The sequence below is a fragment of the Heterodontus francisci genome, chromosome 17 (genome assembly GCF_036365525.1).
Source record: "Heterodontus francisci isolate sHetFra1 chromosome 17, sHetFra1.hap1, whole genome shotgun sequence".
In the NCBI taxonomy this organism is placed as follows: domain Eukaryota; kingdom Metazoa; phylum Chordata; class Chondrichthyes; order Heterodontiformes; family Heterodontidae; genus Heterodontus; species Heterodontus francisci.
The window spans coordinates 14,738,351-14,765,907 of NC_090387.1; the positions used below are offsets into that span (position 1 = coordinate 14,738,351).

General features: G+C 42.7%; 1 protein-coding gene across 2 annotated transcripts in view; it reads left to right on the plus strand.

Moving 5' to 3' along the window:
- Positions 1-27,557, plus strand: part of si:dkey-234i14.6 (uncharacterized) — a 165,631-nt gene that overhangs the window by 90,352 nt on the left and 47,722 nt on the right. Inside the window, exons 3-4 of one of the 2 annotated variants that reach the window (XM_068049086.1) lie at positions 782-1,009; positions 1,747-4,795. In XM_068049086.1, the coding sequence (XP_067905187.1) occupies positions 782-1,009; positions 1,747-2,052 (534 nt within the window). In that variant the 3' untranslated portion in view covers positions 2,053-4,795. Of the gene's footprint in view, positions 1-781; positions 1,010-1,746; positions 4,796-27,557 lie in introns of those variants that run through there. The other variant, XM_068049085.1, reaches the window with a different exon arrangement.

Below are 27,557 nucleotides of genomic sequence, written 5' to 3' on the forward strand. Positions count from 1 at the left end.
GTGTTTTTGTTACAGTTCTTCGAGCTTACTGTAGAGTCCTTGATTGTAGGTAGATCTTGCTTTTCATTGGGGCCCAGTATTATTAAACCTTGTTTGCTGTAGGAGCCATTTCTCTTGGGATTCATGTGACTTCAGTAGATTGATAGGCTTGTGAGAAAGAGATGGGAACAGACAGGAGACAGATCTTCAATCCAGGAGCCAACAGACGCACTGAGTTCAAACTGTTTGTACAATTCAGAAAACCCCAGGTTGCCAAGCAGGTTAGTCATGTGACTAACTGGTCTGACCATGTCTTGGATTGTATCATCTTAGCAGTCTCTGGAATGCTCCTCTTGCACACAATACCTGGTGATCAAGGTCCATTGGGGGTTGAATGCGTTAGGGAATGGTCCTTTTGTCCTTCCAAGCACTGTCTGTTAATATGCAAATGTATTTTCCAGCCACGGCTGATCTGTTTAACAAGTCATTTCTTACCTGAGGTAACAGTTTAAAACAATGTTCATGACAAAATTAATGTGCCTCATTTTTGGCAGTTGGGGGCCTAGCATGACACTGGCAAATAAGCATGAAAAATTTATTTAATTTTATATATGTCTATTATTCAGAATGTTAGAGTACAATTGAAGAAATCACAGGTAGCAACAAGTCTATTTGCATCTTTATCTTTTGAAGAGACTGGAAATTATTACCTATTATTTTGGTTTAAAAAAAAAAAAAAATGCCACAAGCATCATCAATGGGTTAATCGCAGTTCTGACACTACTTTTTTGTGGTCTTGCAGGTTCCCACTCCGGAGATCCGTGCTCACAGTTTGTACTTCGACCTTTCCGCTTATGGGATAGAGTTTGCCGCCTCCAACAAGGAAGTGCACAGTTCGGAGCCCTCCACTTTGAGGCCAGGCTCCCACCTGAAAATTTATGGCACATTCCGCAACCGTTACATGGCTCTTGCTTGCCCAGTGTCCGACTCAAAAGTGGTCAAGTTTCTACGTCATACACCTAACTCGTCGGTGAGTGGAATGCCAAGAAGCTTATTTTAAACTTAGCCAAAACCTTAAACTGCTCCTCATTTGCTCATTCTGCAACTGTCTTTCTGAAGTCTTTTGCAATCCTCCTCACTGTTTTGCCATTCCCCTACTTTTGTGTTATCAAATTTTCAGGTTATATTCCCTATGCACAAGTATGAATCATCCATTCGTACCCAACAAAAGTGTATATGGCACTGACCCCTGAGCTACATTATTTCCAACCCCTCTCCAATTTGGCCAATACCCCATTTAGTCTAACTGTTTTCTGTCAATCATTCCCTGCAATACCATACACTTGAAGGTTTCCAAAATACCTTCTGAAAATCTGCATACACTAATTCTACTCCATTCTTTTTATATATGCAATCCATCACTTGAAATAAAAAAAACATATTCAATTGGTCAACCATCACTTGCCTTTAACAAATCCATGCTGGCGGTCCTTGATTAACCTTGCATTTCAAAATTTTCACCACAAGCTATAGTTCTATTCATGGGTGCCTGTCTGTGTCTCGCATGTTCTTTATGTTACGATCAGGGGTGTTGTCTCAGCCTTTCCATGGTTTAACCATAACAGTTTAATTTTAGAAACATTGTTTTTAGCTCCCCCTTCAGTGAATCCTTGTTCACTTCTCCAATTGTAAGGCAAAAAAATCACAGGTTTCCTTGGATTTTAAACAAGGTAGAAGTTTATTAATCTTAAACTCTAATCTGGTCAGATACAGGAGAAATGCCGCGAACAACAGATGCCCCTCTACATTGCTTTCATTGATCTCACCAAAGCCTTTGACCTCGTCAGCAGACGTGGTCTCTTCAGACTACTAGAAAAGATTGGATGTCCACCAAAGCTACTAAGTATCATCACCTCATTCCATGACAATATGAAAGGCACAATTCAACATGGCGGCACCTCATCAGACCCCTTTTCCTATCCTGAGTGGCGTGAAACAGGTCTGTGTTCTCGCACCCACACTCTTTGGGATTTTCTTCTCCCTGCTGCTTTCACATGCGTTCAAGTCCTCTGAAGAAGGAATTTTCCTCCACACAAGATCAGGGGGCAGGTTGTTCAACCTTGCCCGTCTAAGAGCGAAGTCCAAAGTACGGAAAGTCCTCATCAGGGAACTCCTCTTTGCTGACGATGCTGCTTTAACATCTCACACTGAAGAATGCCTGCAGAGTCTCATCGACAGGTTTGCGGCTGCCTGCAATGAATTTGGCCTAACCATCAGCCTCAAGAAAACGAACATCATGGGGCAGGATGTCAGAAATGCTCCATCCATCAATATTGGCGACCACACTCTGGAAGTGGTTCAAGGGTTCACCTACCTAGGCTCAACTATCACCAGTAACCTGTCTCACGATGCAGAAATCAACAAGCGCATGGGAAAGGCTTCCACTGTTATGTCCAGACTGCCCAAGAGGGTCTGGAAAAATGGCACACTGACTCGGAACACAAAAGACCGAGTGTATCAAGCCTGTGTCCTCAGTACCTTGCTCTATGGCAGCGTGGCCTGGACAACGTATGCCAGCCAAGAGCGACGTCTCAATTCATTCCATCTTTGCTGCCTCCGGACAATACTTGGCATCAGGTGGTAGGACCGTATCTCCAACACAGAAGTCCTCGAGGCGGCCAACATCCCCAGCTTATACACCCTACTGAGTCAGCGGCGCTTGATGGCTTGGCCATGTGAGCCGCATGGAAGATGGCAGGATCCCCAAAGACACATTGTACAGCGAGCTTGCCACTGGTATCAGACCCACCAGCCGTCCATGTCTCCGCTTCAAAGACGTCTGCAAACGCGACATGAAGTCCTGTGACATTGATCACAAGTTGTGGGAGTCAGTTGCCAGCGTTAGCCAGAGCTGGTGGGCAGTCATAAAGGCGGGGCTAAAGTGTGGCGAGTTGAAGAGACTTAGCAGTTGGCAGGAAAAAAGACAAAAGTGCAAGGGGAGAGCCAACAGTTTAGTTTAGAGATACAGCACTGAAACAGGCCCTTCGGCCCACCAAGTCTGTGCCGACCATCAACCACCCATTTATACTAATCTGACACTAATTCCATATTCCTACCACATTCCCACCTGTCCCTATATTTCCCTACCACCTACCTATACTAGGGGCAAATGCTAATGGCTAATTTACCTATCAACCTGCAAGTCTTTGGCATGTGGGAGGAAACCAGAGCACCTGGAGGAAACCCACGCAGACACGGAGAACTTGCAAACTCCACACAGGTAGTACCCAGAATTGAACCCGGGTCGCTGGAGCTGTGAGGCTGCGGTGCTAACCACTGCCGCCCTGACTGTGTAACAGCCCCGACAAACAAATTTTTCTGCAGCACCTGTGGTGAAAAAGAAATCTGGTTAACGACTACGAATATGCGACACGACCACGCTAGCATGCATATGCGATTAAACACACGCAGATAGAGACAGAAAAAGTAGAAAGAATAAAGGGGAAAAGTTTGAATTATGAGTAATTTACTGTCCTTTGAGTTCAATGTGGAGTCTTTGGTTGCTGTTAAGTCCTGCTATTCATTGGGGCCCAGTTCACGCTTCAACTTGTTTCAATGTTGCAGTCTTCCCTCTTGAGGTGTCCGTGTCTTTCGTGGATCCAGTGGCTTGGGATAAAGCGAGAGAGAAAGACAGCCAGGAGAGAAGCTTGCTTGTTCCAGCTTCAGTTGCAAAACTGCCTTCTGTTCCTTTTTTCTGTGTAGCACAAATAAACAAAGTTGGCCAGCAGGTCAGTCATGTCATGTAGTTCTTAGGGCTAATGGGATCAATGGATACTGGGAGAAAGCAGGAACAGATTACTGAATTTGGATGATCAGCCATGATCGTATTGAATGGTGGAGCAGGCTCGAAGGGCTGAATGGCCTACTCCTGCTCCTATTTTTTATGTGACTAATTAATTGGCTTAACCCCTTCTGCATTTGTGGATTGTATTATCTTAGCAGTTCTTGGAATGCACTTCCTTACGCCCTCTGTCTGGTGATTAAAATCCATTTGGGTTAATTGTCTCCATAAGTCGTGTCTCTTAGTATGCAAATATCCTTCCAGCCCAGCATCTGGTGATCTTCAAACAAGTCATTTCTTCACTCCAGTCACAGTTTAAAATCAATGTTCATTTGACAAAATTAATATGCCTCATTCTTGGCAGGTGGGGGGTTTGTACAACATCTGTGAAATGTTTTTTTATATTGACTACTATCCAGTGCAATGACAATTTTTCCAGTCCTCAAATTTGCAAATACGGTGACCACAATCTCCACTATCTCCTGCCTAATTTCAGACTGTATCCTTTTAACAGACAATGGTCCTAAATAATCTTAGCGACCAGGAGAAACAATTGCATTCTTGTGGACTGAAAATAAATTAATGTCGGAGTCAGTGTTCAAGGTCTACTTGTAAACCCTTCAGGTAAAGAAAGCTGTATGGAGATGACTGCTGTTTTAGGGAAAATAATTAGGAATAACTCGAGGGATGGGCAATGGGAAGCCCAAGTTCAAATCCCCCCATCCTACCATTGCTGTCCCAACAGGCTAGGTTGATGGGAAGGCTGGAAATTTGTGGAGTCAGAAATACATTTCCTGTGGGTCCATTAGATACTGTAAAACATCAAGCTTAGTATCACTTGCTCCTTCACCTGAAGGAGAAAGGGACCTTGAAAGGCAAAGCAACAACTTACACAGTTCTAGCATTTCTCAAGTCCAGAGAGGCAATTCTGAGCACTTCAAATATTGACGCACTCATGAAAACTCAACAGGAGGGAGGAAAGGAAAAGAAGGGATGGGTGAAAACGGAGTCTCTTGAGGTTTTGAAAGAATGAAAAAAAAAGTGAGGTGAGGTTTTGAAGCAGGGAGGAGGGAGTACTGGAGTTTCTGGCACAACTGCTAGAGAAATGGCTGCTAATGGTGCAAAATTGGGCAGTCAGCGAGAGGAGCGGTTGTATACAGGGATGAGGTCTTGAGGGTAAGGAAGTGGTAGCCTTTGGATTTGAAAGTGAAGATGAGGCTATCAAACTGAAATTAGGCAGATCTCGGAAGAACAACTACGAGGTTTGACTGCAGTTCTGGGAGTTGAGTTGGACCAGGTGATCTGCCACATGCAAATAGAAGGGGGTGGGAGTGGCGTAAGTCCCCAGAATACTTCTGTGCTGTTTATCTCCGCTTAGTGGTGCTTCTTGTGACTACCATGCACCAGGTTGTGATAAGTCCCAGAATATGGTAGTAATGGCCTTGAGCTCCTCCAGTTGATGCCCCGCACTTACCAGCTATATTCTTCAGTCTCTGCTGAGGCCTTCAGTTATAGCCTTCCTGCCGGCTTTGGGATATTTCATCTTTTAAGAATGCTTGTCACTGCTTCTGGTGCTGCCGAGGCATCCATGTTGTAGCCCTGTCAGGATTCTCTTCTTTAAGATGGTGGGTTTCCTCTTGGTGGCAGGAATCTCACTGGGATGCCACTGTGCAGCTTGGATGACCCCCAACTTGGGAAAATAGGTTGGGGCGGATTCAAAGGGAACTCTCAACAGACAGGAATTCTACCTCTAAAGAGGTAAACCTTGACTGACATCTTAACATTTCAGAAAGATCTGACAAAAGGCCTGCACCTGAAATTTTGACCTGCCCACCTTTCTTTCCGATGCTGGCTGGCTAACCTGCGTAACTTCCACAGTTTTGCTTCAGTTTATTTTCCTTTGGATAAAGGAGCAGATGGGTGTCTCGCTTCCATATCTATGCCGAGTGAAGGAGATGAACCATCCTGCTTTGCAGTTACTTTAATCCAGGGCACAGTTGATGAACTTGTTGGCAGAGGCCATTTTCTCATAACCCTTCTATAGGAGTTTCCTAACTGGATAAGGTTCCATAGGTAACTAATTCCCATGGTCCTGACTCACCATGCTGGAGCCCAAGTGTAGCAGGAGATAACTTAGAAAATCAGGGTTGTTTTGCTTGCCTGCCACTTCCGTTAATGGACAGAAAATCATTGGCAATGCATTCAATTTTCTGATGAGGTGCTTGCCATCGTGGGAACTTGTAATGTTCCTGCTCCTGTGTTTCAAATGCTTGGCCAGCCTTTGAAGCGGAGGTAACAAAGATGGTTGACAAAGGTGATGGTTGATGTCTATGTGGACTTCCGAAAAGTGCTTGATGAAGTGCCATAAAATAGGCTTGCCAGTAAAGTTGAAGTCTGTGCAATAAAAGGAACAGTGGCGGCATGGTTATAAAGTTGGCTGAGTGACGGGAAACGGTCGTGCTGAACAGCTGTTTTTTGGACTGGAGGAAGGTGGGGTTCCTCAAAGTCAGTACTAGGACCACTGCTTTTTCTGGTTATATATTAATCTGGAATTAAGTGGACAGAGCACAATTTCAAAATTTGCTGATACAAAACGTGGAGGTATTGTGAACTGAGGCGAACAAAGTACAGCACAGGAACAAGCCATTTGGCCCTCCAAAGCCTGCGCTGATCTTGATGCCTGCCTAAACTAACACCTTCTGCACTTCCGGGGCCCATATCGCTCTATTTCCTTCCTATTCATATATTTGTCAAGATGGCTCTTAAACGTCGCTATCGTATCTGCTTCCACCACCTCCCCTGGCAGCAAGTTCCAGGCACTCTCCACCCTCTGTGTAAAAAAAAAAAAAAAAAAAAAAAAAAAAAAACTTGTCTCGCACATCCCCTCGCACCTTAAACCCATGTCCCCTAGTAACTGACTCTTCCACCCTGGGAAAAAGCTTCTGACTATCCACTCTGTCCATGCTGCTCATAACTTTGTAAACCTCCATCATGTGGCCTCTCCACCTCTGTCGTTCCAGTGAAAACAATCCAAGTTTTTGCAAGCTCCTCCTAGCCAATGCCCTCCAGACCTGGTGAACCTCCTCTGTACCCTTTCCAAAGCCTTCACGTCCTTCTGGTAGTGTAGTGACCAGAATTGCACGCAATATTCTAAGTGTGGCCTAACTAAGGTTCTGTACAGCTGCAACATGACTTGCCAATTTTTATACTCTATGCCCTGACTGATGAAGGCAAGCATGTCGTATGCCGCCTTGACTAACTTATCCACCTGCGTTGCCACTTTTTCAGGGACCTGTATGCCCAGATCTCTCTGCCTGTCAATACTCCGAAGGGTTCTGCCATTTACTGTATACTTTCCACCTGCATTAGACCTTCCAAAATGCATTACCTCACATTTGTCCGGATTAAACTCCATCTGCCATTTCTCCGCCCAAGTCTCCAACTGATCTATATCCTGCTGTATCCTCTGACAATCCTCATCATTATCCGCAACTCTACCAACCTTTTGTGTCGTCCGCAAACTTACTAATCAGACCAGCTACATTTTCCTCCCAATCATTTATATAAACTAAAACAGCAAAGGTCCCAACACTGATCCCTGCGGAACACCACTAGTCACATCCCTCCATTCAGAAAAACACCCATCCACTGCTACCCTGTCTTCTATTACCGAGCCAGTTCTGTATCCACCTTGCCAGCTCACCTCTGATCCTCTGTGAATTCACCTTTTGTACCAGTTTACCATGCGGGACCTTGTCAAAGGGTTTACTAAAGTCCATGTAGATAACATCCAGTGCCCTTCCTTCATCAATCATCTTCGTCACTTCCTCAAAAAACTCAATCAAATTAGTAAGACACGACCTCCCCTTCACAAAACCATGCTGTCTCTCGCTAATAAGTTCATTTGTTTCCAAATGGGAGTTAATCCTCTCATAGTTTCCCTACCACTGACGTAAGGCTCACTGGCCTATAATTTCCTGGATTATCCTTGCCACCCTTCTTAAACAAAGGCACAATATTGGCTATTCTCCAGTCCTCTGGGACCTCACTTGTAGTCAATGAGGATGCAAAGATTTCTGTCAAGGCCCCAGCAATTTCTTCCCTTGCCTCCCTCAGTATTCTAGGGTAGATCCCATCAGGCCCTGGGGACTTATCTACCTTAATGCTTTGCAAGACACCCAACACCACCTCCTTTTTGATAACGACATGACCGAGACTATCTGCACTCCCTTCCCTAGGCTCATCATCCACCAAGTCCTTCTCTTTGGTGAATACTGATGCAAAGTACTCATTTAGCACCTTGCCCATTTCCTCTGGCTCCACACATAGATTCCCATCTCTGTCCTTGAGTGGGCCAACCCTTTCCCTGGTTACCCTCTTGCTCTTGATACGTGTATAAAATGCCTTGGGATTTTCCTTAATCCTGTTTGCCAATGACTTTTCATGACCCCTTTTAGCCCTCCTAACATCTTGCTTAAGTTCCTTCCTATTGTCTTTATATTCCTCAAGTGCTTCATCTGCCCCTAGCCTTCCAGCCCTTACAAATGCTTCCTTTCTCTTTTTGAATAGGCTCACAATATCCCGTGTTATCCAAGCTTCCTGAAACTTGTCTGTCTGTCTTCCTCACAGGAACATGCTGGTCCTGGATTCTAATCAGCTGACGTTTGAAAGACTCCCACATGTCGGATGTTGATTTACCCTCAAACAGCCGCCCCCAATCTAAATTCTTCAGTTCCTGCCTAATATTGTAATAATTAGCCTTCCCCCAATTTAGCATCTCTTATCCTTCTCCACAAGTACCTTAAAACTTATGGAATTATGGTCACTGCTCCCGAAATGCTCCCCCACTGAAACTTTGACCACCTGGCCGGGCTCATTCCCCAATACCAGGTCCAGAATGGCCCCATCCCTAGTTGGACTATCTACATACTGTTTCAAGAAGCCCTCCTGGATGCTCCTCACAAATTCTGCCCCATCCAAGCCCCTAGCACTAAGTGAGTCCCAGTCAATATAGGGGAAGTTAAAATCACCCACCACTACAACCCTGTTACCTTTACATCTTTCCAAAATCTGTCTACATATCTGCTCCTCTACCTCCCGCTGGCTGTTGGGAGGCCTGTAGTAAACCCCCAACATCGTGACTGCACCCTTCCTATGCCTGAGCTCCACCCATATTGCTTCGCTGCATGACCCCTCTGAGGTGTCCTCCCACAGTACAGCTGTGATATTCTCCTTAACCAGTAATGCAACTCCCCCACCCCTTTTTTACATCCCCCTCTATTCCTCCTGAAGCTTCTAAAGCCTGGACCATTTAGCTGCCAATCCTGCCCTTCCCTCAACCAAGTCTCTGTAATAGCAACAATATCATATTTCCAAGTACTAATCCAAGCTCTCATTTCATCTGCCTTACCTGTTATACTTCTCGCATTGAAACAAATGCACTTCAGACCACCAGTCCCGCTGTGCTCAGCAACATCTCCCTGCCTGCTCTTCCTCTTAGTCCTACTGGCCTTATTTACTATGTCCTCATTTATTTCACTAGCTGTCCTACTGCTCTGGTTCCCACCCCCCTGCCACACTAGTTTAAACCCTCCCGAGTGACACTAGCAAACCTTGCAGCCAGGATATTAGTGCCCATCCAGTTTAGATGCAACCAGGCCTCCTTGTACAGGTCCCATCTGTCCCTGAAGAGAGCCCAATGGTCCAGATATCTGAAACCCTCACTTCTACACCAGCTGCTCAGTCACATGTTTAGCTGCACAATCTTCCTATTTCTAGCCTCACTGGCACGTGGTACAGGGAGTAATCCAGAGATTACAACCCTAGAGGTCCTGTTTTTTAACGTTCTACCTAACTCCCTAAACTCTCCCTGCAGGACCTCATCACTCTTCCTGCCTATGTCATTGGTACCGATGTGTACCACAACCTCTGGCTGTTCACCCTCCCCCTTCAGAATGCCCCCTGTCCGTTCAGAGACATCCTTGACCCAGGGAGGCAACATACCATCCAGGAGTCTCTTTCATGTCCACAGAAGCGCCTATCTGTGCCCCTGACTATAGAGTCCTCCAACTATTGCTCTTCTGCGCTTTGTCCCTCCCTGCTGAACAACAGTGCCAGTCGTGGTGCCACTGCTCTGGCTGCTGCTGTTTTCCCCTGACAGGCCATTTCCCCCCCCCCCCCCCCCCCCCCCCCCCCGCCCAACAGTATCCAAAACGGTATACTTGTTAAAGAGGGGGATAGCCACAGGGATCCCTGCACTGACTGCCTGCCCCTTCTAGTGGTCACCCATCTATCTGCCTGCACCTTGGGTGTAACCACTTCTCTAAAACTCCTGTCTGACGCTTTCCGCCACCTGCATGCTCCTAGGTGTGTCCAGTTGCCGCTCCAACCGATCCATGCGGTCTGTGAGGAGCTGCAACTGGGTACACTTCCTGCAGATGTAGTCGTCCGGAACGCTGGAAGCGTCACGGACCTCCCACATCTCTCAGGTGAAGCACTTCACCCCTCTGACTGTCGTTTCTAGCACTAATTAGTTAATTAATATAAAATAGTGATAGTGATAGACTTCAAGAGGATGTAGACAGGCTGGTGGAATGGGCAGATATGTGGCTGTTGAGTTTCTAAAGACACTTGACATGTCCATGTCAGCTGTAAGTGAATCAGCGGCAGTTTATTTTGCAATTATGCGTACAGGGAGTCCTCTCAGACCACTCCGAGGTGACTCTGTTTTCCTCATGTATTTATACTATTCCTGTGACATTTCAACATATACATAGTTACAGATGAATTAGTCATGGAAGACCTGATCTTTTGCAAGCAGCACCAGTAGTTTACTTAAAGACAAACTTTGCTTTATCTATCTTGAAGGCCTGTCCACTTTATTGTCCAATCATCCCCTAATCACAGACCACTAACAGCTTTTACTGCAAAACACATTTAAGTCTTTATACCAATTCTAGCAATTTTAAATACAATACATCCAATATTCCAAATTGCTGTATAAATTATATCTATTTAGCCAAGCCTGAGTACCACCACCTTCCCCTCCCCGCCCCCACCCCCCACCCCCCCTGGAGTGCAACACTTCAGTGGCAGATGAAATTTAATGCAGAGAAGTGCAGGTTGATGCATTTTGGTAGGAAGAATGTGGAAAGGCAATGTAAAATAAAGGATACAACTGAAAAGGATTGCAGGAACAGTGTGGGTATATGTGCATAAATCATTGAAGGTGGCAGGCACGTTGAAGAAAGCATTTAAGACGACATACAGGATCCTGGGATTTATAAATAGAGGTGTGGCATACAAGAGCAAGGAAATTATATTGAACCTTTATGAAACATTCCTTTGGCCTCAACTGGAGTATTGTGCCCAATTCTGGGCACCACACAACTTCAGGAAGGACATGAAGGCATTGGAAAAAGTGTCGGAAAGGTTTCCAAGAATGGTTCCAGGGATAAGGGACTTCAGCTATCTGGATAGGTAGGAGAAGCTAGTGTGGTTCTCCTTTAGAGAAGAGAAGGTTAGAAAGAGATTTGATAGAGGTGTTCAAAATCATGAGGTGTTTAGACAGTTTGGATAGAGAGAAACTGTTCCCATTGGCAGAAGCATTGAGGACTGGGGAACACAAATTTAAGGTGATTGGCAACATGAAGAAAATCTTTTACACTGAGTGGTTCCGATTTGAAATGCACTGCCTGAAAGGGTGGTGGAGGTAGATTCACTCTCTGCTTTCAACAGGGAATTGAATAAGTACAATAGAATCTCACAAAGTTTAAGGCACAGAAAGAGGCCACTTGGCCAATCGTGTCAGTGACGGCCAAAAAACGATCCACTTTTTCTAATTCCACCTTCCAGCATTTGGTCTGTAGCCTTGCAGATTACGGCATTTGAGGTGCACATCCAGACTCCTTTTGAATGATTTGAGGGTCTCTGCCTCAACTACCCTTTCAGGCAGTAGTTCCAGGCCCCACCACAGTCTGGGTAAAAAGTTTTTTTTCCTCATCTCTCCTCTAATTTTTCTACCAATCACTTTAAATCTATGCCCCCTCGTCACTGACCCCTCTGCTAAGGTGACTAGACCCTTCACCTCCACTCTATCCAGGCCCCTCAAGATTTTGTACATTTTCAATCCGATCTCCCCTCAGCCTTTTCTGTTCCAAGGAGAACAGCCCCAGCCTATCCAATCTTTCCTCATAGCTGCATTTTTCCAGACTTGGCAACATCCTCATAAATCTCCTCTGTACCCTCTCTAGTGCTATTACATCCTTTTTGTAATGAGGTGACCAGAACTGCACACAGTACTCAAGTTGTGGCTTCACCAATGAGTTATACAATTCCAGCATAACCTCCCTGCTCTTATATTCTATATCACGGCTAATAAAGGAAAGGATTCCATTTGCCTGCTTAACCACCCTATCGACCTGCCCTGCTACCTTCAGGGATCTGTGGACATTCACTCCAAGGTCCCTTACCTCCTCCACACTTCTCAGTATTTTCCCATTAATTGTGTATTCCTTTGTCTTGTTTGACCTCCCCAAATGCATCACCTCACACTTCTCCAGATTGAATTCTGTTTGCTGCTTTCCTGCCCATCTGATCAGACCATCAATATCTTCCTGGAGCCTACAGCTATCCTCCTCGCCTTCTACAACACGGCCAATCTTTGTCTTCTGCAAACTTCTTGATCATGCCTCCTACATTTACGTCCAAATTGTTTATACATGCCACAAAAAGCGAGGGACCCAGTACTGAGCCCTGTGGAACGCCACTGGAAACAACCCTCCAGTGGCTAAAACAGCTATTAACGATTACCCTTTGTTTCCTACCACTGAACCAATTTTGTATCCACCTTGCTACATTTCCCTGGATCCCATGGGATTTTATTTTTTAACCAGTCTACCATGTGGAACCTGGTCAAAAGCCTTGCTAAAATCCATGTAGACTACATCAACTACACTACCATCATCTAGCTTCCTAATTACTACTTCAAAAAATTCAATCAAGTTGATCAAACAAGATCTTTCTCTGACAAATCCATGCTGACTATCCTTGATTAACCTGTGCCTTTCTAAGGGACAGTTTATCCTGTCTCTCAGAATAGATTCCAATAATGTTCCCACAACTGAGGTTCGACTGACTGGCCTGTAATTATTCGGTCTATCCCTTGCTCCCTTTTTAACCATAGGTACAATGTTAGCAGTTCTCCTATCCTCCGGCACCACACCTGTTTCCAGTGAAGGCTGGAAAATGATGGTCAGACCTTCTGCTATTTCCTCTCTTCTTTTAACAGTCTGGTATATTTTCATCTGGCCCTGGTGATTTATCAACTTTCAAGGATGCTAATCCCATTAATACATCCTCTATCCCTATGTTTATCACATCCAATACTTCCACTTGTCCTTAACTACAATATCTGCATAGTCCCCCTCTTTTGTGAAGACAGACGTAAAGTATTTATTAAGAACCATACCAACATCTTCCCCTACACATAAGTTACCTTTTTGGTCTTTTATGGGCCCTACTCCTTAGTTAACCTCTTACTCTTAATGTATTGATAAAACATCTTTGGGTTCATCTTGATTTTGCTTGCCAATATTCTTTCATGCCCTCTCTTTGCTTTCCTAATTTCCTTTCTGCTTTCACCCCTCCACTTTCTATACTCCTCTTGGCTTTCTGTAGTATTGAGTTCTTGGTGACGGACATACGCTTTCCTTTTCTGCCTTATCTTACCCTGTAGGCTCCTTGACATCCATGGGACTCTAGCTTTGGCCATCTCACCCTTTTTTATCTCTGGGAACATGTTTACTCTGAACCCCTTGAATCTCCCCTTTGAATGCCTCCCTCTGTTCTGAGACTAATTTACCTTCAAGTAGCTGTTTCCAGTCCACTTTTGCTAAATGACTCCTCAGTTTAGTAAAATTGGCCTTGTCCCAGTTGAGAACTCCATTTCCTGTTCTATCTGTCTTTTCCATAATTATGTTAAAACTGGCTGAATTATGATCAGTACCACCAAAATTCTCCCATGGCCACTCCTTCCACCTGTCCATCTTCATTTCCTAAAACTAAGTCTAAAACTGCACTGTCACTTGTTGGACTTGCAATATACTGGGCAAAAAAGTTCTCCTGAATGCACCTCAAGAATTCTGCTCCCTCTATTCCTTTCACACTAAAACTATCCCCATTAAAGGGGAATTTTAATTACCCTAATATTATTACTGCCCTATTGTTCTTGCTGTTCTCAGAGATTTGCTTACATATCTTCTCTTCTATGTCTCTGACTGTTTTGGGGGTCTATAGTACACTCCCAGCAGTGTGATTGCTCCTTATTTTTGTTCTTTAGCTTAATCCATATGGCCTCATTTGATGAACCTTCCAACATATCTTCCCTCCTCACACAATTGTAATAGTTCCCTTGACCAAAATTGCCACTCATCCACCTTTCTTCTCCCCCTCCCTATCGTGTCTGAAAACCCTGTAACCAAGAACATTGAGCTGCCTTTTCTGTAATAGATATGATGCCATATTATTTATGTAATAGCAGTGATATCATACTGCCACATGTCTGTCTGTGCCCTCAGCTCATCTGCTTTATTTGCTGTACTCCTTGCATTGAAATAGATACCCTTGAGCAGAAGGAGAAAACTCTGCAGGACTACAGGGAAAGGGCAGGGTAGTAGAATTAGCTAAATCGCTGTCGTAGCGAGCTAGCATGGGTTTGATGGGCTTAATGTCCTCCTCCTGTACTGTAACCAGTCTAGGATTATAAGCAATCCAGCTCTGTTAGTCAGCAAGATGTTTGGGTTCATAAATTGAGAAATCGCCTCAATCTGTGCCTCTTGTGTTCATAACTCAAAATATTTGTGATAAAGCATTGCAGTTGGTGGCTGCTTGGTCGTGTGTGCAATTCTTTGACTGAAAATCATCCACCTTGGTCTGAGTATAAATATGACAAAAGCATGTCATACAATGGTTAAATGGTCGTCGTCTTTGGTGTATCCTGTTCTATGCTTCTTTGCCCTTGAGCATGTATCAGTCTGGAGACAGTTATGGCGTTGTGGGTGAAGATCTATTCATTACACACCATTACAGACCAATTGATCAAAATCTGTATATTTCGCCTTTTAATGTGGGACGTCCACAATTCCTAGTCCGGCCTCTTTGTCAACTTTAGTATGCGGGGAACAAAGAGATGGGAAGGTCATATTCAGAATAATTCTAAAAATTGAGAATATAATTGGCCCTGATGTTTCTGGGTTTATACCGTCGCAATGGTTAATCCTACCCTGCCTCTCCTCTTTATAATGTTATAACACAATCTTTATTAGTATATAGGATTTATAGTTTTACTATCAAAATGTTAACACAATTTTTAAAACAAATTTTAAATGTACAATTTAAACATTTAAAAATCCGTAAAAGTCCTTAAAATGTCCAATGATAAGAGCATTGTCAATTGTGAAGCCTGGCTGGCGAAGGTCTTAAAATTCAGAATTTGTTGTAAAAAAAAAAGTCAACAAGGTATTATTGGCTTGTTACGATTTCCCCCAGGTTCCAATAACAAATCCAAAAAAACGAATATTTTTGCTCTTTGTAAAATCAGCAATTTTTGATTCCAAATGTTTATACTTTTCTGTTTTTTCGTCCCATGTATTTTCTAAAGATCTATTGTCTTCAAACCTGACCGTTACGTCGACCACTGCAACATCCTGACCTTTAACAAATATAAGGTCAGGTTTCCATAATCTTCCTTCACCATCTCAAATGTGGTTTGACATATACTGTCCAGCCCTCCTTTACCACCTTGTCCTTTTTAACAAGTCGACGATTTTGTTGTCGATATATCCTATATTTCATCACTGATGTACAGCTCCCTAGGATATGTGGTAACGTTTTCATTTGGAGCATCACATCTTCGACAGTTCTTATTGTAGTCCTCTCTACCCATAGATAAGAAATAACGAGCTGGAAATGTGTTGGTCTAATTGGAGGGCTTTTATAAATGAGGATTGCTTCATTGTATTAAATTGCAGCCATTTATTTGATAGTGGATCATCATAAAAAGGACATTCCGACTCCTTGAAGATTTAACCTGGACCATCTCCAAAACTCTGCGTCTCTCCATTTTATGTATGGGTCTCTATATTTCGTCTTTTCTTCAATCACATCCTCCTGACTATCGATCTCGTTTTCCATCGATACAATAGAATCTTCTCCATCCATAGGATCAATCCTTCTTTCATTCATTATTAATGCCTCTTTCAGTACTTTCAATCCACTTAGAAGATTGATCTTCTCTCAAGTTAATCCCACAATACAAAAATGAGGCTTTAATCGCTGGGTCTGTTGATAAGTCCATTTTCGTCCACTTCTTAATAATTGCTGCTGGAATTTGCGTTTCCAACTTTGGTAGACCCAATCCTCCATTCCTAGTTTTTGAATATAGCAAACCATCAGCGATCTCTGATGGGAGATGTAAAATACCTTTCACCGCTTTCTTGATTACCCTATCCAGATTTATTAGTGTTTTGTGACACTTCTTTTAAAATTAAATGATAGTAAAAGCGTGGTATCATATACCTTTTAAAATTTCCAGTTTTTGAGTTGGTTTTAATTTTGCCAATGATAAATTACAAAAATGGATAGATAATTTAACTGTCCACTTGTCTTCCTGAACCCCGGACCACGGATCAATACGTGCGCCGAGATATTTTTCGAATTCTCCAAGGTTAATAAAATCCAATTCTTCTCCATTTAAAATCCATTTCTTTTCATTATTATAGTGGAATATTTTATTTTTGCTGGCCATATAAAACCCTGCCGTTTTCTTTATATTTTGCAGACCTGTTTTTTTGCAGAAATTTGATAATATTGCTAAATTTTTACTCATTCCTTTGTAAAACTCACTAATTAAAGCTATATCATCCGTAAATACGAGAGCTGTGCATTTTACCTCTGTCATTATTGCTAAGCATAACTCCAATCCCCTCGTTCTCTCGGGTACACAAGTATATCCATTACGCAATTAAATAATGGGGACAAAGGGTTCCCTTGTTTAACTCCTTTTTTGATCATAATCGGTTTCGTTTTACCATTGCCACATTCAACTATTGTATATACATTCCTATATAAATTTTCAATAAATTTTTGGCACACCCAATCTTTTTAGACTTTTCAAAATTAATGTGTGCCCACTGAGTCAAAGTCTTTTGCTAAGTCTACAAAGACTACAGCAAGATGTTTTTTCCTTTTTTCGCACCCTTCAGGCAGTTTTTGAGAATAGTTACATTTTCATAACATCCTGATGTCTCGGCTATAAAGCCTTTCTGCCGTGGGTTGATATTAATCGCCTTTGTTAATCTTTTTATAATTTTAGTAAATAAACGTAATAAAACAGAACCGATTGTAATAGGTCTCCAATTATCAATATTTTTAAGAATTTCCAGATCCTCAGATTTGGGTATTAAAACTGTTCTGCATAATTTAAATGTATCTGGAATGATAGATGTCTTTTAACCAAAGGTTTAAAAAAAAATGTGCTAGTACAGTTCAATCAATTTTATTTTAGTTAGTAATTTTAAATCTTCTACAGTTAACTTATCAGGCCCTGATGCTGTTTTATTTTTAAATTCTTCTAAATTCTCCTCAATTTCCTTAGGTGTTATAATCATACATTAAACCCTCATTATTTGCACCTTCTCTACATTTTTAAAACTTGCCAATATCAGCTTTTTTTATTAACATCAGATCATTTTAATGTAAAATGTTCTAAATCTTTAATGGGCAATTAATCTGATTTGGTGCTCCCATAATTTTTCTAGCCAATGCTTTTCTATCTTTTTAAAATAAACTGTTTACTTTTAAATAAAAGCAAAATACTGCGGATGCTGGAAATCTGAAACAAAAACAAGAAATGCTGGATTCACTCAGCAGGTCTGGCAGCATCTGTGGAAAGAGAAGCAGAGTTAACGTTTCGGGTCAGTGACCCTTCAGAACTGACAAATATTAGAAAAGTCACAGGTTATAAACAAGTGAGGTGGGGGTTGGGCAAGAGATAACAAAGGAGAAGGTGCAGATTGGACCAGGCTACTGGTCTGCTTTGCTTACCCACTGTTTTTTTCAGGTTGTTTTTCTTCAGGTTTGCGCTTGCTGCTGTTCAATATTCAGTATATTCACACCTAATCTGTACTAATGCTTTGTCTTTCAACACACCATTAACATATTGTTTGCCTTTGCTCCGTGACCTTTTGGTCAGCTATGTGGCCTGGTCCAATCTGCACCTTCTCCTTTGTTATCTCTTGCCCAACCCCCACCTCACTCGTTTATAATCTGTGACTTTTCTAATATTTGTCAGTTCCGAAGAAGGGTCACTGACCCGAAACGTTAACTCTGCTTCTCTTTCCACAGATGCTGCCAGACCTGCTGAGTGTACTTTTAAATACTGACTACTTTCGTGCATATTGACTTCTTGCACCCGAGTTTCTAAATAATTTATGCTTTTTATCGTTTCTTTTAATCTTATTACATTCTATTTTATTTAATTTGGTCTGTTCATTGGTTTTAATAATCAATTCACCTATCCTATTAATTTTATCTACAAGATGGCTCTTATTTCCTGAAGCGATTAGCTGTTCAATATCTCCAATCAGTTTACCTATTTTAATCTTTCTATCTTTTTCTACTTCTAACTCAATTTCATTTGTCACTGACTCATTTTCCACTCTTTCGTTACTATTATCCTCTACACACTCTAACTCTTCTCCACTACACTCTATTTCCTCAATAACTCTTAAGGGAGTAGGTAGTATTGAACTTTGATTCATGAGGCTATTCTTCATCCTGTTCTGCAAGGACTTTCGTGTTATCTTGAATTTGAATGTAGAAGCGGTTACCCCAGAATGCTGCAATTGTGAGATCATAACCACTGTATATAAACAGCATTTGATAGATCAGAGCATTGATATTAGTGGATATAGCTCAGTTGAAGTTTGCCTGACTTTGAGAATTTTTTCAAATGACTCGTTCCTCGCTAAACTTCAAATTATTTTGTCCAATTTTCATTTCTACTAAAGGGATCATGTTATCCTGGATACCATTCCCTGACCTACCCTAATGTCGACCTTTTCTTACTGCTATTATACAGCTGCGATAATAGTAAGATGTAGTCTACCTCTCAATCTTTTTGTCAGCTGATTGTGCTCTTTAATAATAGAGGGTGAATTTGTTAATGGGTGGCATGCCCAAAGATCCATTTGAAGATTTAAAGAAAAGGAGCAGGAGTAGGCCATATAGCCCCTCATGCTTGCTCTGTCGTTCAATAAGATCATGGCTGATCTCTCAACTCAACTCCACTTTCCCACCCTATCCCCATGTACCTTGATTCTCTTGGTGCCCAAAGATCTAACAACACCAACAACAAATTGTATTTATATAGTTTATTTAACATCATAAAATGTCCCAAGATGTTTCACAGCATTATCAAACCGAATGAGACACCAAGTCACACAAGGAGATATTGGGGTAGATCAACAAGATCACTTTTTATGGAGCACCTTAAAGGAGGAAAGAGAAGGAAGGGTTCAAGGAACGAATTCCACAACTTAAGGCCTTGGCAGCTGAAGGCACAGCTGTCAATGTGCAGAAGTTAAAATCTGGGATGCCCAAAACCATAGTTGGAAGAGCATGTGTATCCCTGAAGGTTGTTGAACTGGAGGAGATTAGAAATGGGGAAGGGTGAGGCCATAGAGGAATTTGAAAACATGAAAATCTCAGTCTTGAATATATTCACTAACTACTTCTGGGGTAAAGGATTCCAAAGATTGACAATCCTGAGAATATGCATGAGATTGTCCACAGTTAAGGAATAGTACAGGTGGAGCCCAAAGTCTCACGATTGTTGCTCCACAACTCAAATTAAACATTAAGTAGCTATCTTTTCACCAGTCATGATATCCCTTGCCATGATGAGCAGAGATTCACCTTTTTAAAAAAAAAAAAAAAAAATCAAATTGTCAAGACTGGGGCTGGAATTTAACAGCTGGAAAGCCAGGGGTGAGCCCATCTCCACTGTGCCTGAAAGCTATGTTGCTATTTTGTGTGGCTCAGGCCTTTTAATTGGCTTCAGTTGGGGCTCCTGTCTCAAAGAGCTGCCGGCCAATCAGGGCCGCAGCTCTTCTGTCCCAGCAGCTCCACTGGGGACTGCACCCAGTAAGACGAGGACCATGGACGTCTGCCTTGGAAAAAGAAAGTAGGGGTCAGGCCTTGCCAGGGACAATCAACTAGGACACGGTGAGTTTTGGGGGGTAGAATTGGAGTCTAGGGTGGGAGGGTTTTTTACAGGTGGTGGTCCATCCTGCTGGGGTAGGCCCTCCATGGGACAGAGTGCCCAATCAGGAGGGCCCCAGCCTGCAAGGAGGCCACCATGTATTACTAGGCAGCCTCTTCAGGTGCTGAAGTGCCTGTCTGTTGCTGGTATTTTACATGTGGGAGGAGACCCTTAAGTGGCAATAATTGGCTGCTTAAGGGCCTCAATTGGCTTAAGGGTGGGCAGGCCATCTGTCAGCTCTGCCTCCACAGGTAAAATAGCAGCAGGGCCGGGAAGGTGATGGGCACAGCATCCCCTGCCTCCCACCCTATTTTACACCCCCCGCCTCCTAGCTCGCTCCCGGTGGGGTGTGAGGTGGTCAGGGCAAGGTGTTAAATTCCAGTCTGGGTCTTTGGCGCAGTGGATCAGAAGAGCATTCTGGAATGTGATGCAGCAGAAGAATGCCAGTACAATTACCTATGCTGAATTCCCTGTCTCAACAAGGTGCTACTGAAGAGCCCAGTCATCACCTTGTGGCAGGGAGGAATTAGAAGTAGAGATTCCATTGGACCTGCTCTTGCATGCCTCCTGTTAGCCGACCAAGAAGCAGCAGTGGAAAAAGGTTTCTTGACCTTCAGGATTTGGGTGGCGCTGGTAGAAGTATTAAATTGCGAAAGAAAAGTCAATTAGTCTAAAGTCTGGTCAATTGTCAGGTCAGCCATAATTCCATCTCCATGAGATTGCATACCAGGAGTTCCACTAGTCCAGCTACATATTCATATTTGCGTCATTTCTAGGATTGGATTCTCCATTATGAAATAAAAACAGAAAATACTGGAAATACTCATTGTCAGCAGCATCTGTGGAGAGAGAGAGAGAGAGAGTTAATGGCCAGAATTTTACATTGTGGCGGTGGCCTTGTCCACTGGCTGAAAAGGCGGGGGTAAGCCTGTCTCTGCTGGGTCTGGAAGCCATGCAGTAATTTTACGTGGCCCAGGCCCTTAATTGGCTTCAGTCAGGACTTCTGCTGCTCTGAGGCAGGAAATCCCATCTCCAGGAGCTGCTGGCCAATCAGAGGGCTGGCAGCTCCTCAGTCCCAGCAGCATCACCCAGAGCGGTGGCTACCTCCTAGGACTTAACCCAGCGAGAGGAACAACAGGGATGCTGGCCTCAAGAAATGAGTGGGGTTTTGGGCCTCACTGGGCCCTGGTGAAGAGGGTGGGGGGAGTGCTGCAGGTGGGCTCTCCGTAGGGGCACAGGATGCCCGATCAGGAGGGCCCCACAAGCCTGCAAGGAGGCCGCTTGATATTACCGCTGGTCCCCTCAGGTGGCGAAGGGAAGAGGCCACTAAGTGGCAGTTAATTGGCCACTTAAGGGCCTCAATTGGCTCTGCGCAGTTGGGCCATTTGCCACCTCCCTCGTTGACTTCACATCCTGAGTCTCCTCTTGTGCACCACATCAGCTTTGTTCTTGATGACTTCCACTGCTCAGTGCATCAACTTCAAGACATTCTGTCTCAAACCTCTTCACGATCTTCCCCAGCCTCTTCTCGTCTTGACACTGGATGATGTTTCTCTACTCTTCTGTTTTGGTTGCTGCTTCATCTGCTCTTCGAACTCTCCCAATCCTGTTTCATCTCACTTCCTTTCTCTCCTGCTTTTAAAACCACTTGAGTCTGTTTCTTTGATCATGTACCATTGAGCACTCCCTGTCTCCTACTTGATTTCTTCTAGAATGCTCTCACGCACATAACAAAGGGACACCATAACGTGCAAGGAGTTGTTGCCATCATCGCAACATTCTTAGTACATAAAAGGTTAAAAACTATTTTCCTTGTCATCTTTCCCAATTTAAATGAAAGAAATCTAATTGCTGCACCTACTGCCGCAGAAACAGGTCTGAGCTTGGTGCCGTGACACTCTTGTCAAGCTTTGATGTATTTTGGGCAACGTTTAGCACTTGCGAGCAGTAGGATGACTGACAGAAGTTAACATAATACTTGCCTGCAGATCAATAAACATCACAGCTGCAACTTGGCAGCTGTTGGCCTCCTGCCTAATTTTAATTTCATCTCACACTGTTAAACTAATGTGACGCTAATGCATAATAAATTGATTAAAGAGTGGTTGTTTTTCTTTTCATTTTACTCACTGATGTGCAAGAAAGTAAATGCAACTTGTCTCCAGCCATCCTACTTGACAAATTTGTTCTTCATTTGAAGTATTGATGATATCAAGGGGTTATTCTTCCAGCCAATTCAGTACTAGGTTATTAACATACCAGTTACAAACAAGTCTGCATGCAGTTACCTAGTTACCACTAAGCAATCAATCTTTGGGAAGTGATCCAGCTTGTGAAGGATAAAGCAGCCAATAAATTGGTCAACATCTTGGTGAACGTGGAGGACCTTGCCTGCTTCAGAAGAAAAGAATTGTTTCATCCGTCATTTGATCAACTGCTCCAAAACCTGATCTGAGTCTCTTGTTGAGAAGCGCTTAGAGCTTTATGTTGTGGCCCCTTTGGCACCTGAAGTATGCCCAACTCTAACTCAACAAATTAGCCACTGGCGTTGATTTTTAAAGGCATGTATTGTGGCCCCAGCTTTGGCTTTGTTCCCAGCCTTCTTTTCCGAGCCTCTGTGATCGATGTTCTTGGTACCATGCACTGATTTTTCTACGTGCTTGCGTCTTTGCTTGACAGCAGTGGAATAGTGATGTGTATGGCTAATGACCACAGTGCTCAAACAAACACAAACCGCTCGCTGTGTTTCTATGTAATCTGTGAGTACCTTGTACCCTGTGTTCACTGACTTACATTGGCTCCTGGTCAAGCACCATCTTGATTTAAAAAAAAAAAAAAAAAATCTCATCCTTTATATTCAAATCCCTCCATGGCCTCTCCCCTCCCTATCCCTGTAATCTTCTCCAGAACCACAACCCACTGAGGTATCTGCATTTCTCTAATTCTGGCCTCTTGTGCATCCCATTTTAATTGCTCCAGAATTGTTGGCCATGCGTTCTGTTGTCTAGGCTCCTAGCTCTGGAATACCCTCCCTACACCTCTCAGCCTCTCCACCTCCATTTCCTCCTTTTAAGATACTCCTTAAAACCTACCTCTTTCACCAAGCTTTTGGGACATCCGACCTAATATATCCTTTTCCAGCTTGGTGTCATTGTGTCATAATGCTCCTTCTTCTTGGGATGTTTTAATATGCTAAAGGCATTATATAAATATAACTTGTTTGCCGCTGTTATACTGTGTTAACTTTGCTAATCGCAGTGAGAAAAGCAAGTAAAGGGGCAGTAATGTAGTTCCAGCACCGCGCTGCCAGGATCATGAGGTCTAAGTCATGCCTGGGCTGAGATCAGTTGATATGATCGAGCTGGCCGTTTACAGAAGACGGAGAGGATTTCATGTCCTAGCTAGTGGTGCCTAGATCTTGAAAGACCCTTTTTTATGTTAGACAAGGAGGAAGGAACAAATACTTGAACCAAAATCAGCCGTTTACCTTCACTTTGATACTTGGGATTTAATGTGGTTGATCCTATAGGAGGACAGAGCGGCCCACATTGAAAATCACAAATATTTTTGTGACCCTCCATTGCAGGACTTGTTTATTACAGGTGATGAGTGATTTGAACTCTGCTCAGGCTTTCCCACTGGGGCTTCAGCCTCATTTAAATAAATTTTCTGGTCTTCATGCATCTTTATAGTTTGTTCATGGGCTCTAAACTCCAGCTGGCCACATTAAAACACAGTAGGCCTTGGGACTTTGGTAGATTAGACATAGAGTGGAGACCATGTCATCAACACAGTATGGGCCAGATATTCCATTCTCTGCCGTATAATCTTTTCATCCATCTGTCCATTGAAACAATTTTGGATCTAGTTTACAATCTTAACTTAATTTTTAAAAATGTTTTCGTACGTTGCCTCCCAGAGTAAAAGGTAATGCCATAGGACGTATCTGAACAAAGATGGCTTCCAGCTGGTGATTATAATCACATTTTGGAGCCAGAACAAGAATTTAGATGCAATAAGGAGCATGAAACATGAGTTTTTTTCTGGTGAGCTGGGAAGCACACGAGAACCATTATGTAACCTTCATAAACGATGATTCAACAACATCTTGCATTTATAGGACACCTTTAATGCAAAATGACTCATGGCACTTCACAGAGGCGTTATCAAACAATGTGTTGACACTAAGCCACATAAGGACATAAGACAGGTGACCAAAATCTTGGTCAAAGTGGTAGGTTTTAAGGAGCCTCTTAAAGGAGGCGAGAGAGGTGGAGAGGTTTAGGAAGGGAATTCCAGAGCTCAGGCTTTCAACTGCCTAAGACATGACCACCAATGGTGGATTGATTTTTAAAATTGTGGATGCACCAGAGGCCAGAATTGGAGAGCAGAGATCTAAGTGTTGTAGGGCTGGAGAAGATTAAGAGATGGGGAGGGGCAATGCCATGGAGGGATTTGAAAACCGGGATGAGCGTTTTCAAATCAAGCTGTTGCCAGACTGGGATCCAATGTAGTTCAGTAAGCCTTGGGGTGATAGGCGAACAGGACATGGTGCGAGTTAGGATATGGGCAGCAGAACTTTGGATGAGCTCAAGTTTATGGAGGCTGGCCAGGAAAGCTGTAAAAGGCGCTTACCTTTGATATTGTAGTATAAGGAGGTAAAGGGTTAATACTTAAGACAGTGAGAGTGACCCTTCCCACTGTAAGAATGATGTAGAGCTACATGGTATGGACTTGGAGAGGAAGAGATTAGGAGGCTTATGGAGAGGATATATAGTAAATAATAGTTATTAGTTCACTTTATCCGGAGTCTAAGGCTTTCTCCAGAATGCCCTAACAATGCTACAAATACAACAACACAACAGATATGGTGCAATTTCTGTCCTGGTCAAAAACAGAGAATCAGCACTCACCACATCAAGTGGTCAGGTATTCCAGATGATTCCAATGTATTCTGGGAAAGAAGAACTGCCTTAACATCTAGTCTATTTCCACTATTGTACAGTTTAAATTAATGTCCTCCCGAACCTGTTAGATTATTCCAGTTTATCAATCAGCATGGTCTCCAGACCTTTTATTATATAGACCACTAGCAGGTCACCTCAAAGTTTACTCTACTATACAATAAATAGAGAAATTAAGGAAACCTCATTAAAACCTTCGGAGAAGATTGGGCAAATTGAAGAGGAGGAATGAGTCACATCAAGGTGGCACAGTATACTACTCCTCTTAACACAGTGTAATTCCCATGTGAAGGAAGGGGGTAATTAATTGGTAAGTCTTCCTGCTCTACAGCATTCGCAGAGGCCTAGACGCAAGTCTTTTGACTCTCCACTCTAACAGTATGATTCAATGAAAGGACTAGAAGAGTCATATAAATGCTTCATGGAGTAAAAGATCCCTTTTGTTATTCAACAAGTAGCACCAGTTTCATACCACCAAGAGACCAAGGGCTAATCTATCACATGTATCTGCTGAAGGCTATTGCAATAAATAGATACTGTATTAAATATCGCATACCTATTCAGGGTGTTTGCTAGATACTTTATTCCTCACCAGTGAAACTGTCCATTCATAAATAATTCTGGATTGACACACTAAAACAAATTCCATCCACTGTGAATACTTTATAATTCTTTTCTGTCAATAATGCTTTATGAAGCCTGATGCCGTTTAAATAGAATAGTTTTCACTTTATCTCCTCCACCTTCTATTTTACAGGGTTTTAAGTCTATTTTTATGATCCATTCTCCACTGCTGGGTTGGGTGGGGGAAGTGAGTTGGATTGTCAGAAAAAGTTTTCTGTATTTATTGTACAATAGATTTCAATCTGTTCTGTCCTTCATGAATTAAAATGAACAGCTAGATTACTTCTAATAAATAGACACCATGTAATAATCTTCAATTCTTAACTAACTTGACCTCTATGTTTGATTATTATGTAGAAATACCTAGAATCTTTTGCATAGAAACAGGCAGTTTGGCCCAGTTGGGCCAGGCCAGTGATTATGCAGCACATGAGCCTCCTACCACTCACTTTATCTCAATTTATCAACAGATCCTTCTATTCCTTTCTCCCTCATTTATCTAGCTTCCCTTTAAATGCTATTCACCTCAACTACTCCCTATGGTCATAGTTTCCACATTTGAACCACTCTGAGTAAAGAAGTTTCTCCTGAATTTGCTATTAGATTTATTAGTGACTACCCTTATAGTTATGACCCCTAGTTTTGCTCTCCCCCACAAGTGGAAACCTCCCTGTCTATCCTGTCAAACTCCTTCATAATCCTCAAAGCACCTCAAATCTATGTTTGAACTGAGCCTGATCACATGACTTATTTGTGTATATGTGTGTACATGTAGGTATACATATGGTTGGCTGGCATTTTGTGATTAGAAAATCAAAACTCTGGAGTCAAAGCAAGGACATGAGAAAATTAATTCTCCAAATACTTCGAAATTTTCAGAAAGCTTTTGTCAAAAGTGCCAAACAGGAGACCTATGAAGATGGAAATCCATGGAACAAAGGGGAAAGTGGCAGTATGGAGCCAAAATTGGCTCAGTGATGGGAAGCAAAGAGTGGTAGTGGATGGATGTTTTTCAGACTGCGGTAGTTTGCAGTGGTGTTCCCCAAAGGGTTAGTTTTGGGCCCATTTACTGTTTGCAATTATTATAACCTCTGGTGTCGGGAGAAGCATTGTAAAGTTTTCTGATAATTTAAAAAAAAAACTTGGCAAAATAATAGATAGTGATCAGGATAGTTATAGACTTCAGGATCATGTAGACAGGATGGTGAAATGAACAGAAGCAATGTAGTTGGAGCACAATGCAAAGAAGTATGAAGTGATGCACTTCGGAGGACTCGTACAGAAAGACAGTATACTGCAAAATGGCACGATTTTGAAAAGCGCAGATGAGCAGAGACCTTGCTATTCATGTACACATATCCTTAACAGTGATGGCAAATTGGTAAGTTGTTTAAAAAAGCAAATGGGTTACACGGGGTTTATAAATAATGGAATATAAAAGTAAAATGATCATACTAGAACTTTTGTAAATTGCTGGTTAGGCCTCAGCTGGTGTATTAAAGATAATTCTGGGCACTGAGAAAAATTCAAAGGCCTTGGGGTACAGAGGATCGTTCGGGGATGAAGCACTTCAGTTATGAGGAGAAGTTGGAAAAGTTAGCATTGTTCGTCCTGGAACGGAGAAGGTTAGACTGACAAAGAACAGCACAGGAACAGGTCATTTGGCCCTCCAAGCCTGCACCGATCTTGATGCCTGTCTAAATTAAAACCTTTTGCACTTCCGGGGACCATATCCCTCTCTTCCCTTCCTATTCATGTATTTGTCAAGATGGCTCTTAAACGTCGCTATCATATCTGCTTCCACCAGCTCCCCTGGCAGCAAGTTCCA